The sequence below is a fragment of the Rhea americana genome, unplaced genomic scaffold (genome assembly GCF_003343005.1).
Source record: "Rhea americana isolate MKP2758 unplaced genomic scaffold, rheAme1 scaffold_19, whole genome shotgun sequence".
NCBI lineage: Eukaryota > Metazoa > Chordata > Aves > Rheiformes > Rheidae > Rhea > Rhea americana.
The window spans coordinates 1,765,009-1,785,923 of NW_028186038.1; the positions used below are offsets into that span (position 1 = coordinate 1,765,009).

Here is a 20,915-nt window from a genome sequence, read left to right on the forward strand (position 1 = left end):
GTTTAAATGCTTAGTTATATTAAACATATTTAATGTCCTTTAAAAATCTGGACTGTAATGCACTGGACAGATATTTATTAATATTTTAATCAAGGAGTGATCTTGATCAAGTAACCCTAACAGGTGTGATAACAATATAGAAAATTACTTTCTTGTCAGAAAAACAATTATTCCAGCTTTGCACTATGCCAACTATGATGAAAAMACTSTTACTCTTCAATACATGCATTTGGTTAAGCTTAAAGTTGCAAAGACGGAAGAACTATCTTCTTCATGCTATGTTTTCTTTTCAGTCTGATTGCTCTCCTCACTCAACATAACAACGTGGAATCTAGAATCCTCTACTAATTTGGGCTCCTACAACATCTAAACCAACAAGTATACTTAACTTTTCACTCCTTTGCTAACATGGCTGTGGGAAAAGAGACCCAAGACATCAACTATAATGAAAGGGTCATAAGACATAATTTAAGAAAAGATGCAATCAAAACAGAGATTACACATTACAGAAGAAGTAAGTGCAGCTCCAACAACGATGCTGGGTTGTGACTCAAAGATAAACGCACCTTCCTTGCTCTATATGCTGTATGCACTTTGTACAGATTTACTTAGTGTCAGGCCCTCTTTCCCGCCTAAATAACAGAGAGATAAAAATGGAAAAATAAATGTGGGCTTTACAAAAATTTTCCTGACACTTTGAAGAGAAAATTGAGCTACATTACTCAAGGTAGAGCATGTTGTCACCACAGGGTCAGTATAAGAGTGCTACAGTGCTTTGATTGCTTCTCTGTACTTTAATGGGACTGGATTTCTCTTATGCAAGTAGTTTCCACAGTAGTTCAGAAAAGCACGGTGAGTGGTCTACAGTGGATGTGTGGAAATAGTGTTTCCAATAATGTTTTCAATAAAGACAGAAGATAAAGTCACAGTGGTCCACAAGAAATTTAAAGGCCAGCAGCACTCCACTAGACCTATATATTTTGGAGCCCTTGTTCAGAAATAACTCTAAATTCTAAATTTGTAAAACTTGTCTTAAGGATAATGAAACATTTCTGAAATTATTTCTATGCTAATCAAGCACAGTCTTAATCACATCAAGAAGAAAAAAAAATCATTTTTTTTCCATATTGACACATTCTGGAAATTCATYTCATTGTACCATTTCAGGGAAAGAAAAAAAAAAAGTAGGGACGTTGTGGAGGGGAAAAAAAGAAAAAGAAAAAAAGAATGAGGCTGGTTCACTGAGAAAATGTGAAGACAAAAAAGAARAAAAAATGATAGTTTTCTTGTTCCAAGACTGACTATATTTTCTGAAAGTCTGGCTCCCTGGAAACCTGTTAAAAGCCCTGAGCACTACACCCCATCCCTGAACAGGAAAGGATGAGCCAGCAGATGCCATTAAATATTTGGCATCAGGACCCTTAGGAAGTCCTGGTTTCCCAGGCTCTGAAACATTCTCCTGTAGYTCTACTGAAAACATCCTTACGGCTCCACGCCCTGAAGATGCTCCCAGGCTTCCTCTTACCTAGGGAGGTGGTGGAGCAGACTACGCTCTGGGTGTAGCCCGTCTGCCCAAGGCTGTTGGTGGCAGGTTAAACCGTTTTTCTTGCATCCCACACCTTGGAAAGCCGGGCTGGCCACCACCACTCCTGTGCAGGAGGCCAGGAGCAGGGCAGCATCTGCGCTGGCACAGGGCAACCCTGCAAGCAGGAGCAGTCCCCACGCTCAGCCCTCCCCACCAACGGGGCAGTCCCATCTCCCCCCTGCCCCCGTCCAGCCCCCCAACCCAGCCACGGCCCATTTGCCCCAAGTTAGCAGAGTTGAGTCCTCTCTTCTGCTGAGCAGCTGCTTTCCCCCTTAACTCACCGTGAATAAAGTGCAAGGGATAAGGAGAACAAAACTCTAGACACTATTTTTTCTGGTTCTTTTTTAGAGCTTGGAGTAAAGGAAAACGTTGACCAAACAGACACTTAGCATGTTTAAGCGACTCCCTCAGAGTAGGAAGTTTCCATCTGAATCCATTTGAGCCTTCCACAGAGAGCATAAAATAGTTATTCAATAAATACTTTCAAGACAGATACAGTCTGGTGTACTTGATCCTTTGAAAGAAATTTCTTTTGAGTTGTTGAAACAGCTACTTTCAACCATGAGATAAAAAGCCCCACTCAGATATCTCAAAGTAATTCSCTATCTCTGATTCTAAATAGTGAGTTTATTTGCTACACGTGATACGGTGCAGTGAACCTAGCAAGAGGCAGTCACCAAGAATCTGGGGGAAAAGGGAGCTACTATCTTTTTTAATGCTAGTATTCACATATTATATGTGAATATATGTGAAAATATATACTGTCCAAGTGGCAAAAATTAAAATTTATGCTGAGTAAATTAATAGCTTGGTAAATTTGGTTTAATGCTTGCTTCCAACAAAAAAAATTTCTCCAAAAACCCCCCTGACCTATTTCATTTATATAGCAAYAAAAAATAACTGAAAATGCCAAAATAATTGTTAAAAATTCAGACCCTGCAATCAGCAACATACATTTCCTCTTCTCACATAGGAGAAAAATAGAGCAATATCAAATACTCCTATAGCAGCTTCTCATTGCTTCTGTTTCACTTTAGCATATGGGAATACATATTTTCTATCTTAATAAAATATTTTCTAAGGTAACTTAAACCATTCATATTTCTTTTGGCACTATAGAGTATTAGTTTGCTAATACTTGCTCCCATCCAATTGATAACAATATTTGATACTAAAAGATTAAGAATATAAATTTCTGGAAAGAGYAGACAGCTACTTTTTCAGGCCTATGTCAGATTTCCAAAAAATCAGGCATATAAACCGAAACAACAGCATATATGGATATATTATAAAACACTGCCAGTCTACCATCTGCCCTGCTTTGTCAATACAGTGACTCATGATAATATAGTAATAGCTACTGAAAAAAAAATACATATTACAGTGTTCATTGTGGTATTTTTCTTGTTTCTTTTTTATCATTTAATAAACAAAAGGAACAACTCTTAAGTGCAATGAACATGCAAAAGGTTATTTATTTTRTAAGACTGGTTGAGAAAACTTAAATTTCATCCACTTTTATCTGACACTGGAACGGACACTCATCAGTTGTACAGAAGAAAGATCAAAGAAGTCCAGTAAGTCTGCTGGACCTACAGAAAATGAAAGTATCAGCCCAAATGATCGAATTCTGATGCGTAGTTCCAAAACAGCTAAATATTTTTGCCCTCTCCTGCCATAAGCAAGGTCGAGGATAAATGGATAAGCCACTTTTAAGAAGAGAGAAAGCTTGACCAGGGAAAAATTCTGTAATAATAAATGTAGCTTGTTTTAACAGGCTTTCAGTCTACAAGAAAGAAAAGATATTTCAGCAGAGGGAGAGATAAATYCAGTGCTTAACAAAACTATCTCATTTTTTCCAGGGGTTTCTTTTTACTCTAGTCACTTCTYAATTTTCATTTCATCTTCCACCATCATAAGGAATCATATGAGATCTGACAAGAGAAAAGCTGAGCTTTTATTTTGGAATCTTCTTTCAATACTATGAGATACATGTCAGTTTTTCGTACCACCTCTATTGTTAACCTGTCTGCTTCTCTGCATCACCCATATACTGATCCCTACTACATAACTGTTAACATTACTACCCTAAGCAAATGTATTTTTGAAGGAAAATACTACTTTTGCTATAACACTGTAAGACCTAGAATGTTCTTAGTGATTAAGCTAGGCCGTGATATTTAAGTGCACTATTCCATTGCACTGTTATGCTAAGCATCTATACTGTCCCCGCCATCAAAAATTAGAATACGAGCAATTAATTGAAGAAATATCCACTTTTCCTATTAAATGTTCTACAAGTTTCTCACTGYTAGACAGATCTGACAAAATAATTATAGTAGATCTGTGGACACTGCAAAAACATATATATTTAAATCAACCTGTGTGACACAGTAATGCCTGGCAGATGTTTGCTGAATTAACTATATTCATTTAATACATCATTTCTAGGTTTCTATACTCCYTTACCAATGGAAAATTTGTTTCTTTTTAACAAAATTCTCACCAAATTATTAGCCCTACATTGTTCTAAATATATGGCTACTTACCATAATCTATTTTTTTCCAACTTTTTAAGCATATTCTAATAGATGCATTATCTTTATCATCAGTATTTCTGTCAGACATCTTTAGGATTCTTGAGTTCAATACACTATTTTCAATCACGAACCATCAGCTGTGTATCCAGCCCCATTTTGTATTATGAAAATATGTTTATATTAATTTGAAGGCTATTCAGYGGCCTGATTACTCTAGCATCAATTACTAATTAATAAGTACATAATGAAATAATGTAGCATTAAGCTTTCAATAATTTTTCRTAATTTATTTTAACCACATTTGACACAAGCAACTTGTTAACTCTCAAAAATAATTAAAACGAAATGCAGATTACAAAGCTATAAATATGGTCTGATATTTTACTATGGTATCATCAAATGTTTCCTTCCAAAAAACCATTTGAAAAGTTGTCAAATTGAAATAGCATTTTTAAAGGAATTCTGCAAAAGTTCTTAATAAATCCTATCAACTCATTCAGTAAATTAAATTGAGAAGTATCATAGATGTAGCATGCTTCATATAATCATTATAAAGGTATTATTCTGTTGGCTTAGAGATTTGAAAGATATCAAATAGATTTAATAATAGTATATTACACATAAACCGTGGGTTTATATCATACAGATAACATTTGTGTTCTTCCGCATGGCTCTATTTCCTTCCCTCAATATACTTATGTTCCTATTCTTTTCCCTCATCTTCATCACAGGTTATGCAAAATATGCAAGTTACTTCTAGTTCTAGATGTGCATAAAAAARGGGAGAGAGACAGAGACAGAGAGATAAGCCCAAGAATACTGTATTTCAGAKGATGAGTAACCATCAGTAACTTCTTCTGTCCTATTTGACTAATCTGACGGGAATCCTATCTGTCTCTCTCTTCCTCACTGCCTTTTTTAATTTCCCTTCTTCTACTGACTWGAAAAAAGCATAGGCTAAATTTCACCTGTTTTAAGGACTTTTCACTTACCTTATTTATCAAAATGTTCTCAATTTTTATTTGGTATAAGTAATCTTACCTTTCCCTTCTAAAAAGTGTGATGCAGTATTGCCTGTACAGAGCAACGGCATTTAGATGGCAGGCAATAAATCAAAGATAAGGATTCATACTGCAGGCTCCCCTCAAATAAACCTTTCAACCAAATAAGTGTAATTTTTTTCTGAAAAATGACCACAGGATTTAACTCATTTGTACAATCTTTTTAAAACTTCCTTCAGAAAATACATTATMATTTTGACACATTAGTTTGGAATGGTGAAATTGCTGGTTAACACACATTATATTTATTTTCATTTGTTTCAAGATTTTGTTTCAGTTTCAGGGTTAGCGTTACTTCAGAATGCCATCTCTTCCTGTGCAATTTTTGTTAACAGAATGATAGTTTAATTTAAAGCAACTAAAGTATTAAACTTTGAAAAACAATTACTAAATTTTATTAACAGTATATTTGCAGTGATTTCTGTATCTTTTCATTAAGTTTATTCAATCAAATTAACTAGGCGAATGTGTCTTTTTCTTCCTGCTGAGTCACATAAGACACCTTTGAAATGGCTTAAGGAGAACAATTACTTTAATAAATTCTAATAACAAAATTAATTTTATTAAGGAAAGACATTTATAGTACACTGTTACGCACGGCATTCTATTTCTCTTTTGTTTTGTTACTTCCTTTCCTTACCTCTTTGTTGGCTCTGTCTGCTTGAACTAATGTTCCATTCAGACACGGCTCTACATAGTGAAGTTCTTCATTATACTGTAGAGAGAAATCAAAAATATGATGAAAACATTAATTAAAAGCTTTGAAACATACAATTTAATTTTATGAKTTAGAGCTAAAGTAAAACATGTCCATAAAACAAAAACAGTAGGATTCAATTCATTTTTTAAAATTGGTCATAGAATTTTTTCTTTTACATAACTTAATGTTTAAGAGGTTGAAACTTTTWAAAAGTAGCATTCAGTTGAATGGATGCCAGCATGCAGGTGGGGATAGCAGGTACTGTATATGTTAGCCCACAAAAACATCCTTCAGGTTGACATCTGGAKAGCATTAAGAATTTGGGTTTGATGCATCACAGTCACAACTCCTATTTCTTTGTTATATTAAAAAAAATGACAAATATTTGAGGCAATGGCTAATATATTTTGGGATGTTAATAGCATTAAATAGGTTAAATAGGTTAAAGAGTGTGCGAGCTTGAATCAACCCTGGAAATGTTTGACAACAGTTAGAATTGCAGTCAAAGTAGCTCGTTAGACAGTAAGTCATGAAGCTGTGACACATCTTTAAAGTACTCCCTGGTTATCTTGCAAGCTTAAGTAACTTAGCCAAGTCTCACTGTCAGAAGCACTTGAAGAACCTGAGCTTCACCTGCAGTGAGTAGATCTTACAGACTCATGGGTGCCTAAACCGCTTCTAGGAATGAGACTTGATTACTTAGATCTTTTAAACCTTTCAACACAGGACAGATTAATAGATAATTGCCTTCAAAATAAAAGTCTGCAATAGTATTACAAGATTCAGTTTTACATTACTACTTCTTTCTTCTTTTTATTTATTTGATCTACCCTAAAAGCTATCACAGGTTAAAGYGTGGGGCTTTTGCATCTAGGTCCTACTTGGTTTCACCCTTTCATAGGCCGTAAGTGAACTGGGACAGCCATAGCAGACAACAAAAGACGACAAGTTCAGCCAAAAATAATCAGGGAAAGCATTTCATATAWTTAATATATGCATTCACTCCATCCTTCCTCCATCTCAGTGGGAATAAAAGAGCTTTACAGTGAYTCATTGCAAAATGCTTCTTACACAAGGCTCTTTGTCATTGCAAGTTCATGTTGTTCCCGTCGCCTGCAGCTCTGAATTTGTCCTACTCTCTCTTCAGTATAACACAACTCCTTTCTCTGCACAGATGTTTAACCTCAGACCCCTGCAACCTGTTCCACATTGGACATCTGTCATCATCATTCATGTGAACAGTGCAGTATGCACCAACACTCATTAATTACATAATWATTACATAATTATTGTTGTATAGGGAAGAGTATTTAATTTGAACTGTATCAAGTTATTCTTGAGGCGTTGTGCCAGGCTCGATCCTCAGTTATGAAGAAATACAAATCCCTAGTAATTCTACTTACTACAGCTGGATAGGTAGAGTATTGACATCAGCATCAACATAGTAATTGGTGCATTAAAAAAYCATATGCTACAAGGTTATTTACACATCATTTCTGCAGCAGATCTGCATGCTTCCCTAATTATTTTATTCCAATTAATGTTAATCCAAAATATGAGTGCCYGAGGACATGCCTACTGCTCCAAAGGTCATATGAAAAAACAAGACGATGGCATCTGGAACACTTGCAAGTCACTGGGAATGTCCTGTGTGCAGTGTCACAGCGTTTTATTGATCGGATAAATGATGTGCTTTCCCCTGCAGTTTCCCTCTTCAGACTGCTTTCCAATCTATTTCCTGACAGCCACTGCAAAATAATAACGCTAAATCTTCACAGCACCTCGTGTTAGAGGCCACAGTCAAGATCATCTTCTTTTCCATTACAAACAAAAACTAAAAACCTGTAACAGATGCTGGCTCACAGGGCCCTAATCACTAACTTGCTACTTCTGCACACCATTTTTTCGATATAGTCTTTTATCAATACACTTTTTGGCTAAGCCTGGGTTCTTTAGCTTGATTTCTGTAGCCATCAGTAGAGACTTGTTAACATATTTGTCTTTATATGACAGTAAACACATGGTCTGTAATTAGTCAGCATATAAAAATATTAGAATATGCCTGTCTCTCAGTCATGATCTGTTTCCCATATCTCATTTATGCAAGCAAAATGAGAATTTCCAAATGTTGCAGCAGTAGGATTTTTTTTCCATGCCTATCACCACTAGCACGCAGATGAAAATTTCCTACTCTTATCACAGTTTGCATCTAAGTAGCATAATTTCACTCTGCTAGGTTTCTGTAAAGTTCCTTTTCAGCACTGTCTTGGATAACTCATGCCAACCACGCTATCCCCACAGCCACGGAGCTGGCACACCTGGCGCTTCTAGGAAAGGCCCAGCTTGTGCTTCGGATCGCTTCGTCCTTCCCACAGGGTGTTTTGCAGTGCTACTAGTGATGCCTTCCTTTCAGGTTTTCCATTACAAAATTAAGGCACCCGAGTAAAAGACATCCTGCTTCTCAAGACTCCTGCGTTACATTGTGTTTTCATGTTTCCTACTGTTACTTGGTTCCACCCCCCAAACGCCGGCATACGGCACCTCTGCGCATTACGCTTGGGCTGGCAGCGAAGCACTAACTGAGGTAGTTAAAATAGCTGTAGAAGAGCCCCCCCTTGGCTGAAGCGGGGAGGAGAGAAGAAAAAACAACTATCACCCCTTCTGAGCTCCTCTTCCAGGACCTCCGTCTACTTTCATCTGTTTTGTAATTTAAGCATTTGGCAAGATGTATTTTCTTATTAWTTTATTTACTTATATACATTTACCTGTTTTTTTAGTTCACATTATTTTGCCATGCTAGTTAGTTCTTCGCAGTACAGCACAAACTAAAATACGTGGACCAAAATTTGAGCTGCCAAGTTGGTACCATATAATTTTGTAGAGGGCTGCTGACTTTATTGCATAATCAGATACTACCTGGATCCTGAAAAAATGTCGTGAGATATGTATGTTTCCAGCACAGCTAAGCAAGTAGTTTTGCATTTATCTCTACATTTTTCATATTTTTTCTTTGTTAGATTTAAGCACTCTGGAGCTTAAGGTCCGCAGAAACAAATTAAATTCACCTTTTGGTGTGGAACAATAAACAGATAAAAGACTTCACACTATATTAGGCACACTCAGAAATCGAGCACATCCCAAACTAAGACTCAATAGTGAAGACAAGCCAAAAGAAGGACCACAGAAATTTGTATTTCTAAAGTTCTTCTAATTTTACTGTGCTCAACGAGTAGCACACAAGTATTGCTTACTGGCTGAAACAAACATATGGAGATTTACAGTTGGTCAGCCTACACGTCGGCACTACCACGCAGGATCGGATTAATKGGGCGGGCTGAAAAACAAGTTATCCGTGATCTATTTTGGATGAATGCAAGGGTTTAAAAAAGYGCTTATGCAGAAACCGTTTATAATAGAAAATTCCACAAATGAAAAATATAACACTGTGCTTTGAATTAACAAATAATAGTCTTCTAATCAATTTTGCTAAAACGGTGTGACTGAAGCATTAAAATTGATTTAACAATCTCAGTTCAGTTAATATTTTATTCATTTAATGTAGAGTTTACATTATTGTAAAAGCATTTAAAAAATCAGCATTGGGAAAAATTAGCACTCTTTTTATGATAATATTGTTAATTTAATGCATGACTTGGAGTTATACTTCAAAGTGAATTGGAAAAGTATGCCTTTTCTCTCATTGTTGCTGACATCTCTGTTCACACACCAGTGAGCTGACCTCAAATTTTAACACAGACGGTACAAAATCACTCCAGTATTTCAACATTTTTTTTTCTAATTCAATCATCTACTCCATCAATTTCAGATAGATTTTGCAACAACCTACCCATGAAAGCTAAAACAATTTTTAACATTATCTTTTGATGTCTATTCTCTGGAAAGACCTGCACTGAATACTTTTCTGTTACATATGCACACAAATATACTTAGAAGAATATTAGTAAAGGATGAAATGGACCTAATGAATATGAAAGGACCCAGCCAGTATAGYGCTAGTGGGCTTTTTTGCAATCCTACTGCATATTTGTAATTATTAATTGAATTTTTTATGTTAGGGTGTAGTGACCATAACTCCCATTACCTTTAATGAGAATCTTCCGCTTCATTTTGCATGGAATACTGAAATGTATAACGACTTGAAAAGTAACTTGGAAAGCTTTAAAAACTTTCTGTACTGGGAGATATTGTAAAGGGACAACAAAAAGCTAACAACAAAGCTGATGACCACAAATTTTGCACAGCTGCTTTTCAGTCAGACCTCGGCTCACCTCTGTCCTTGGGTACTGAAGGACCCCCCCCACCTCCACTGTAGGTGTATTAGTGTCATCTTTGCCAGCTAATTGCCTTCTACAAGGCAACTCATTGCTATTCCCATGATTCTGCTCTATTCTCTAATTTATGAACCCCAACAATTTTTTTTTAGTAAACTGGTCTCTTTCAAGAGATAACTCATCAAATAGGTTGTCTTCCTCTAATCTCATCTGCTCTTTTGACTACCTTAAAAGTGCTCTTCTTGCCACAAAATTTCTCATGTTTGTGTACCCTTTTCCACGTGCTTTATCCTGTCTCTTACTCATCCATAAATCCTCGCTCACATGTTTCATCACTGTTCTCCCTGTATTTTCTTCCTTGGCTCTTTTTCCTCAAAATGCAGGCATGCTTTGGGGTTCTCCCTCTTACAGAAAACTCAAAATAGAAAAAAATCCTTAATACATCTGACTCCTAATTCCTGCCCCATTTCCCCACATAATGTGCATCCTGCCTTCAACAAGACCATGCTCTAAACCTTCCCATCACCAGGCTTTGTTTAAATAACAAAACTTCTGTTTACAAATGCTTGACCRCAGATAAAACCTATATGGACTTAGGAAAGAAACAAGTAGCAGCGCTGCTTTGCTGGGGCCGAAGTCATGCTGCTGCTGCTGGAACTGCAGCTGGAGATGCGCTGGTGGGAGAGGGAGGTCAATGCTGACGGGACACATCTGAGAGCACCGCGCCTGCCCACGGCGGGCAGGGATGCCCTGGAGGGGATGGTGGCCATGGGGTCATCCACGGCAGGCAGGGACACCCCAGAGGGGACGGCAGCTGTGACTTGAGTTAGGGAGGAGAGGTGCTCAGCTTAAGCTGAGCCCAGGAAAGGCGAAAACAAAGAGATATTTGAGTAAACATAGATTTAAATCGAAAAAGTAACATTTAGTTACTTACATTTTTTGGAACTGAAATATTAATATTCAGTATACCACTACATTTCTTACTATTCCTATACAACTCTGAATACTTTGCCGCATACACTTCTRCATTCTTCACTGGAGATGAGCCTTTTGGCTTTCCCAAAGTAACAATTTCAGTTAAGAAAAAACATTGCTTTTTCTTCCTGAATCATTTACAGTAACTATCACAACAACTTGCAAGCACGATCATTACCCACTGAATACAGATGTTCAGCTTTCTTAGTAGTTAATTAGTTGGCACATTTTCRCTACTCAGAAAACTTAAGTTATTTACAATTTTGTTGAAGGATGATAAACTTTTTTTTGATACACAAAGTAATTATGCCATCCTATTACATAAGTTTCTGGTAATTATATAATAAGCAATTCAAGATTAACAYAAAAGATATACTTGGATACTTCAAGCATATATGTATATATATGTATATAAATATATAAAATTCTCCATACAAAATCAAAGATCTGCATTCTTTTTGCTAGGGTCATCTATTTTACTATAAAAAGGGCACTTCTTTGTACCAAAATAAGGCCAAAATCCTCCTTATATTCAAGTTTGAAGACATTTTTAGGATTTATATATAGGATAGCGTATTAGCAAAAGAACTTCAACAAATATACACACACACACACACAAAATCATCAAGCGCTCCCAATCAAATAACAGTTGTGATACCAGTTTGGGATTTGTCAAAGACATCCTCACCTACTTGATCAATCCCATCGTGCTTAAGCACTGTAAAACTAACCTCTGGTCACACAGTCAAAAAAAGTACTTGTACCATGGAAAACTAACTGCCACATACAACTAACAGGAACGACTCTTAATTATCTAATTTGTCAGTGTTAGTAAGCGCTGGTAAAACCTCTTGACACAACTTCACAGTCCCCATTCTGTTATTTGGGGGGGAAAAAAAAGTCACATTATAGAATCAATATGGAAAAAAAAATATCCTAGAACTTCAACATTTACCCTGAATGTGTCTTTAGAGCTAAGCCCCAGCCCCCATTTTTCGCATGAAATTTATAGATCACTGAATAACACTTTTGGAGAGTGACATGTAAATTATGTAATATTCAATGTTGCGTTATAAGCACAAGGAAAAACGTGACTGTTAGTTGTAAAAGTGAGAGATTCACAATGGATCCATAAGATGACAGCACACAGTAGATTCTTAGTTTTCTTAACTTGCTTTATAGCTTCTTTCTGTAAGCTTATAGCACACCTCAAAACTCAGTCAGCTACGTATATGCATCCATCTTAGACTCATCCTGAGAAAAGCGTGAAAGCTGAGGCAGTAYCCAATTCTACACAAACTTCAGCAAGAGCTAATATCCGATTCTACCAATTTTTACATATTAATTGTTCTATAATTTGCAGAAGTTGCCAGGAAAATAAAAATAAAAGAAAAATCTCAAGGTTAAAAAAATAAAGTAACACAGAAAACTTGGGCAAACTTACAACCAGAGAACTATTATTTACAACTCTCAGACTCAGGACAGTTTGTTTAAAGGATTTCAGATTGCAATTCCTAGAAAAACACTCTGAAAACATTGCTACCTGAACAAGGTTGCACTGCAAATCACAGTATATGTCCAGTTGGATGTCTTCTTATATCCATCACCTCCCTACAATATTTTCAAGTGTATTGTGTAATGTAAAACATGAGAGAGAGCAACAAAAAGTGGAATTAAAAAGATCAAGGAAGAGTCCTGAGACACTCACAGCAATTATATTGAAGAAGTCATCATCTCCAAGGGTGTCCAAAATAGATGATACTGTCTGCTTAGCAATAGTCAAGCGAAGACCTTTCATACTGCCACTAACATCAACTAAAATGACCACATCTTTTGGRGAAGTAGCTGCCTGAATGTACCTAAAACAAAAGGCAAAATGCACATTGTTCATGTAAAAAATGAACTTTTCTCCCTTCCRTATTTCTTAAAAAGCATTGATAGTTGTTTATTACCTACCATTTTCTATTTCTGCAGTCAAATGCAATGACTCCATTCTCATCAGGTTCCCATTTAATTCCTGTTTAGCAAAAAGAGGAAAAAGATCAAAGTTAGAACAATTTGCACAGTTTAAAATTTATCTGAGGTATYGGGGTAGAGTAGCATTTAAAGGAGTTTCATACTTAAGCAACTGAATAGGCAACATTATTGTAACACACCATGTCACCAACCATACTGTGCTAATGTTGGAAAAATATTGTTTCTCAGTCCTTTTTAGTCTGCTGTAAGGTGAAAGCCTCTTCAAGCCTACCTTGCTGACCACAGCACTGTGTGTCACTAAAGTAGAACCACTTGGTCACTTGTGGAAACTTGACTTCTTGGTCACTTATGTGGAAATTTAGAAATTGAACAATAAGTTACAGTTAATTTTGTAAGTGCTGTTCTATGTATCAATAAGGCACATTATCAAAGTTGAGCACTGTATGAAGGCTCTAAACTTTTGTCCTCCCTCCCTGCAGCCCCTTCTCAAGAGTAAATTATTTTCATATAGACAGACATGAATACGAGCTTTATAAATAGAAATATATGTTTAATGTAAATGTAGTATACACACACATGCATTTTCTGTATTTTTTTCAACAAGGAACAGCCAGAGAACTGATCACCAAGGACCTCTAAGTAATGTTGCAGAATTTTAAGGGAAAATAAATCTACCCTCATGAAAACCGATCCGTCTTTCTAACAATGGACACATAGTGAAAAGTAGTCTTAACTTCAGCTACCCATATCTGACAACGCATATGAATTTTACTGGTTGTTGACTGCATTGTGAATTAGAGTTTACCTTGTCTCCAAGACAGATGAATAGAGACTGTGCTTCATTAAGTGCTATGTATGAGGCAATTATGAGCTGACAAATTTAGTATTTAAGTTAGCACAGATATAATGGGCATGAAGTAATTGCATGCACTTAGCACAAATATTGAATAATTCAACCGCTTCAAATTTATGTTTTTTATTTTCTTCTAGTTACAATGTTGGATTATCTGCCACGTCAACATACCTTTTTTAATTTAAAATTAATTGTAATTAAAAATTTAAATCCTATGAAATTATGTAATATCTTACGTGGTGCAGCATCAGATTTTAACATGGTCAGTAAGTATACTTTCAGTACTGAAAAACCTTTTACYTTCATAGTTGCTACCAAAATCTCATTTTTTATTTTGGTGTATTGATTCTAGCAGCTACACTCATGTACTTATGTGAGGTATACAAGAACCAATTGCTAGAACCAGTGGCTGTTAATACCAAAACCACCTCACTTAGCAAAGTCATCACAAGAAATAGCAAAATCACCTCACTTCAATTCTGCCCAAGTGAGATTTACATTCCAAATATAATATATTGCATTTGCATTGAAAAAGCAAAATTAACAGCACTATCTGAATCTCTGTAGTCATTTACATTTATGTATTACCTTCCTGTTTTTCATTTTTGGTTTTCATATAAAGAACACATAGAACAGAAAACCTAAATCTCTAAATAAAATAACAGAAGAGTAACATCTTGGGGCCTTTCTTCCAAACAAAAATTGGTAGGAAAAAAAAATCAAAATATTGAAAATCTTGATTAGAAATCGCTTTTTCTGAAAACTAGATAAAACAAAATTAAATCTGCAAATATTAGTGAAAGTCATAATTCATGACAACACTCAGTGGAAACTTGCAGCCATAGCATTGTTTATTGCTTCTTGGGAACTTTTGTTCTTCTTACCTGGGTATTGCCTGAAAAATCCTTTTGCACTTCCAAAGTACTGCCAAATGAGAGAAGGGTCACGATCAAAATTATCAACAAACACCTTATTTAAGGATTCAGACCAATAAACTCCATTWACAATGGCTGGATCTGGGAAAAAAATAGAGAAAAGTGATTTTACTTCATAGGATCCCTTGAACCCAATCATCTTCAGCTTATTCAGTATCCAAAAATGTACCTACTGCAAACTGTTGCAAATCATCTTTTGGTTTTATTGTCAATTAAGTGATTCAAAATAAATTATACAGTTACACAATTAAAGTAAGATTAAAAATAGAGAAGAGATACAAAGCACACTTTGTAGATAAGAGTTATAATTGCTCATTAGCCCTTTTATTTGGAATTACTGTATCACTTCGCTCAGGAGAATATAAATGAATCATCATAATAGCAGATTTTTACTTATTTCAGTTTACCTTCCCTAAATCTTTGAAATATCTCACGGCAACATTGTATACATATTGTCTGTCTTTTTTTTTTTTTTTTTTTCCTTCCCTTCATCCTTCAAGCTGATAGAACCATTTTCATTATATTTGATGAACATCCAAACACAAAATCTACAAAATTTAATTAGATAAACGTACAGCAAATCACACTTATCTGGAAAACACTGGGCCAAAATTTCACAACAACGATCTCTTACCACGTCCGACTCCCATATGGAAGGGAGCAGAAAGTAAACCTTGCTGTTGAGAATAAACTATCTCTGTTTAATGCATCAGAATACCTCCACCTAGCAGTTCCTAAAAGCCCAGCCTGCCCAGGTATGGTTTTACGCTGCAGAATGCCAGCTTAGTCCGATGGTGGTGAACGAGAAATAAGCTAACACAGCTAAAAAGAGAGTTAGTCAATCTCAGATTATGATACCAAATGCAGATGGATAGATGAGAAGCAATTAAGATAGTCTATATTCCCAATCCAACCTATACATGAAGTCAGAAGTACAGAAAGGAAAAACAAAACTAAGATCACAGCTGTATTACTTCATTTGTAAAAGACTGCATACGTGTCTATGCCCTAATATTCATTCAAGCACTTGAAATAATGCTTCCATTAACTTTTAAAAGAATGGCACTGAATTGATTTCAGATCACTTAGAATGCAAATTTAGCGGAGTGGAAAAAAGRTGAATTGTTATCTTTCTTTACATTCATCAAGAAAAACAGAAGAAAAAGGGAAATGTCTCAGATATACATCTCTGAACGTTGCTTCATCTAAATATTTGAGTTCACATTGCAGGGCTGCTGAAAAAGCTAGGTCAACAAAACAGATTTTGTTTTTAAAACATGTCTAGCGCAGTTACTTGTTTCTCTAGAAAATGAAATAAACATTTAAAATCCGTCCAGTTAGATGCATATCAAACAAAGCAGCATCACTAGCCTGATGGTACAACGCCAGTCTCGCCTGGCCAGGTTCACAGTTACTCCAGTAACAAGCTGCAGCTTAGACATCACAAATCAACTGACAAGAGCAACTGTCCTGTGACACGAGTTTGTAGAAATATGCTCCCATTTCAGCCCCCTCAAAATATCGACTAGTGAGGATCAGTCGTTCAGCGTTTAGTCATTAGAGACSCAAAGCGAAGCACCAGCCTCACAACCACATTCTTGGTCCATTCAAACTTTCCAGGACTAGTTCAACCACTGACATTGTGGTTCTGCTCCATTATACAGGTTTTAATGGAAAATCTGAATCTCTAAAAAGAACAGCGGTATTACTGGGTCAGCATTACAGTACTGAGATAAGATGATGGAAAGTTTAATTCATATTTGAAAAACAGCAATATATTCCAGTGGGTTTTCTTATTCTCTTGGAAGTTTGTCCAGAAAGGTTTCATTAGAGGACAAGCAAAGGACCGTCCTCTGCCCCTACAGGACAATRAGTTCTTGGTACACCGTCAGTATTAGTGAAAAGCCAAGCTGGTCATAAATGGAATAATTCCATCTTAATATATATTTAAAATAAACTACAGTGTTTCTTAGCAACTTACATTCAGATCTCATTCCAAGACTGCGCATGGCACCTCGATTTTTTTTTCTAGTATCAGTTCATCAAATAGTTTTTATCCTGGCTCCCTCAGAGGCTAATTTTTAATGTTCTTACTGAATCTGTCTTGTGGTACCACTCATCTGTGCAGAGTCTCCCCAGGCAAGGATATCATCCTTTCAATTCTACATTCGCTCCAGCTCCATAAGATCATGAGACAACTTTAGCTATCCAGGCTGTTAAGCTCTAATACTGAATGTGAAACACTTCCACTGGCATTTGAAAAATATATTATATATTTAAAAAAAAAACCTTACATGCAGGCACTTTTTCAAAGAATGTACATGAAAATCCATGCCTCTACAGCAGTGAATTACTTTTATTAGCTCATCTCTGAACATCCACTTAATGTGTTTATATATCTGTACYATGCATGAGAGAACTCTACAGAAAGACAACAAGGAAAATTTTTTCTGAACACGATAGTTTGAGCCTATAYTCTGCATTATGTTGACACCGCTAATCATCCAAATGCTGATCACTTAAAGCATTAATCCACTGACTGAAACTAATAGGAATTTATAACTGAAAGGAGCATTAAGCAGGGCGTTTTAAATTAGAGGGCACAATTAAAATGCAATCTATGATGAGACAGGTTCCTTTAAAATGAATCCTGGTGACAATTTATTACCTTCCTTCGCCCTGTGTATCTATTAGGCCAGCTGTAATTTTCACAGCATGGCAAGAGTGACCTGTAAACTACATTTTGTGCATCAACCATTTTTATGAAAAGGCAAATTAGGTCACATTCAGTCACATCCTTACTACACTGAACAAAGGAAAATGAAGTGGAAAAAATAAATCCACAGTATCAAGCCRAAGGCCTATAGCCTACAGGTGGAAACTGGGTGTCTTAGCTTCTATATCTTTAGGCAGAAGGATCTCAAAGCCCTGCTCCTCACTGTATATTTGATAATGATTGTTATGTGGATGCAACTCTGTCCACATATGTCATCCTAAATGCAACCAAGTTCCTGACTGATAATCCTAAATAAAAATCTGGAGGCTCATCTTCTAATAAGAGATACGTTAAACTTGCCGTTCTGGCCAACTTCCAATTTTAGCAATTAYATTTTGCCTGAATTGTCTCCCACTACTTTATTCAGAAACAGCATTCTTAAATTTTTATATTGCCAGTGGATGTCACCTACATCCCCAAAACAGTGACATTTCAATAGCAACTAAAGAAATGCTTGTGAATATTTGGCTATTTGAGCAGGGAGAAACAAAGGAAAAAAAGATTAAAACTTAATATAAATGTAAAATTGTTAGTGTGATGTTATGAGTCTGATTCAAACACAGTAAGCATGAATAGCTTCTGCCACAATTCTTGAAACAGTTTCTGTTTCTGCTTCTGCTTCCTGACAATAACAGTTAATTAAAAATATAATTGAAATATTCTTTTTCCTCTGCCTTCTAGATGAGCTGGTTTGCAATTATATAGGATTTTGTTCCAATGCTGTTTGTGTAGACGCTATCTGGTTTTTACTGATATTTAGTATAAAACCAGCCCTCAGACAAACAGGTACACTGACAGGAATCTGAAATATAATTGCCAAAGAACAGTATAAATGCACATAGCAATTAAGTTTCTGTCACAGATCCTGCTGACCCTAAGAAACAGGGCTGAAGATTCGACAAAGATTTGCAGACTGAAAGACGTACAACAGCATGGCAAAGGCTAACACTGGAATGAAAAGCGTTTTAATTCACAGAAACCACAAAAACAGCTAAAGAAAGATAAGACTTAAGAAACTAATATTTATATATTAATAATGCATTCTGTCTTCTAATTATTCCACTAACCTTTATCAGAAAGGGAGAATATTTACTGAAGAATTCAGTGACTGTGAAGGAAATGCAAGATACTTCTCCTTTTTCCCCATAATCTGCTTTATTAYCAAGAAAAAGTGTTACGAGCCATACTAAGGGCTTTTTCCTCTATTATATTGCAAATGCAATATAATTATTATTTTCTCCTGGAAATCTGTCAAAGATGCAGACATCCAAAAGGGTGTTCCTTCTTGCAATAGCTGACCTCACTGGCAGCCCCCAGCATTGCAGACCAGTAACGTCATGCAGCAAAGCAGTTTCAGCACAGCCTATAGGACCACGCGCGGGAAAGAAACACAAAATCTAGCAGCCTTTTGGCACAAAGATGGCAACAATATTAGCTTAGTTTTGATGGCACTGACAACATATTTAGTCTGGTCATATTTTAAGAATAACAAAATCACATACTTTGCTGGGACATGCACCAACAATCTAATAATTATACCCCTCAACACTAATATGAATGCTTTTCAGGGTGGTCCAGCGTTTTCAAGAGCTGGGGCTGGTTGCCAATTTTGGCAACTGCCTTTGCTTTCTTCTCTCTTTTCCTCCCTTTGGTAAYGCGGATGCATCAGCTCCCAGATCAAAGCATCTGGCCATCTGTACACACAAAAAGATGTTTGTCTGTTTTGCTTCATGTGCTGAGAGCCATTCACCAATGTCACGAATCACACTCCCTCCTTGCACGTATGTGGAGTGGCAAAGACTTCAAGTGCCTCATCATGCGGAGGTTCAGTAGAAGGCAGTTTCAGCATCCAATGTTGCACTAATAGCATTCCCCTTCTCCTTTGAAGTTGCAGCAGAAGAACTGGAGTATAGCCAAACGCATTTATTTTTAGCCTGAGTTTCATGATGGTTGGGTTTTTGGGTGKTTTTTTCGTTTGCTTTTTTCTTTTTAAGTGAACAAGGTGGTCTGAATCTCAAGGAAGTCTGGAACTCAGCTTTAGTTCATTTGAAAGCCAGAATTACAGCTGTGAAGTCCTCACTAACACCATTCTGGGATAGAGACTCAGCCCTGATGCTGAAAATAGCTTGCCACCTAATGAATTATAAAAGATCTCCTACAGCAAGTCAGCGTACCTTGGAGGTCACCCATTCAGCCCCTGACCCAATTTGACCCTGCCTAACTTCTCAGCTATAACAGCTAAAAGCAACCAGTTTAAGGGCAGATCTGTCAAGAGGCTGAAGCAAAGCTCTGGAAACAGGATTTGAGCCAGATCTATGAAGAAAGGCGGCTTTCTTGAATCGTGGGATGAGCTGGGGCAGAAGTCAGAGGCTTCAGTCCTGGCCATCCAAGGAAGAACTGCAAATGCTGCTTCAAATAGATCTAACTCTTCCCCAGTAGCCAAGGATACAGGGCAACTACACCTATCRCTACCAGCTCAAGTCAAAACCTACTAATCCAAAAAGAGAATCACACCATAATTGATGTCATCACAAATAACAGGATACTTTTGTATTTTTAGGAAAATTATACTATTTATCTCCACACTTGTTTCAGGATACTAATTGAAGACTATGAAAACTGAAAGATAAGTATCCTAATACCAYACCACAGAGCTCTAGGATGCCAGGGTAATGATTGAGAAACAGGAACAACAACGTGGAAAACCARTACTAGAAAAAGGTTTTCAGGTAGGAAAGAGAAAACAAATGAACCAAYTGAAAGGAGACCCTGTATGTACAACAAATTTGTCATAGAAGCAAAACTAGTTTTGAAGAAAGAGTCAGTACTGACACATGGGAAGAAGAAATTTCTGTGCAGGCTGGATGGAACCTGTGGCCATCAGCAACCAGGAAACCTAAATCTGCGCAAGTAGCAGGGGAGCAAAAAGTGTCATGATGAACAACAAAGGAAGCCAGTGGAACATACTGCGAATTACAGGAAAAGAAAGCAAACGTCACTGCTGCTAAATGAAGCCAACTGTGCCATAAAGTATTTAATGCACACCATACCAAGAGAGACAATTTTAGCACAGCTGCTGTCAGTGATATATGACTAAGAAGGTACAGCCTTGGAAATAAAGCCACACTTATGACAATTGCTCAAGAATAGACCTGTTCACAGATCTTTTTGAAAACTATTTTAAGAGAAAAAGTAACTACACATGAAAAATCAAGCCTATG

General features: G+C 36.5%; 1 protein-coding gene across 1 annotated transcript in view; it reads right to left on the bottom strand.

The window, feature by feature from the left end:
* Positions 1-20,915, bottom strand: part of CACNA2D3 (calcium voltage-gated channel auxiliary subunit alpha2delta 3) — a 452,513-nt gene that overhangs the window by 246,279 nt on the left and 185,319 nt on the right. The window contains exons 6-9 of the mRNA XM_085302579.1: positions 14,868-14,999; positions 13,110-13,170; positions 12,862-13,012; positions 5,827-5,901 (exon numbers count right to left, since the gene is read on the bottom strand). Of these exons, the coding sequence (XP_085158705.1) occupies positions 5,827-5,901; positions 12,862-13,012; positions 13,110-13,170; positions 14,868-14,999 (419 nt within the window). The remainder of the gene's footprint in view (positions 1-5,826; positions 5,902-12,861; positions 13,013-13,109; positions 13,171-14,867; positions 15,000-20,915) is intronic.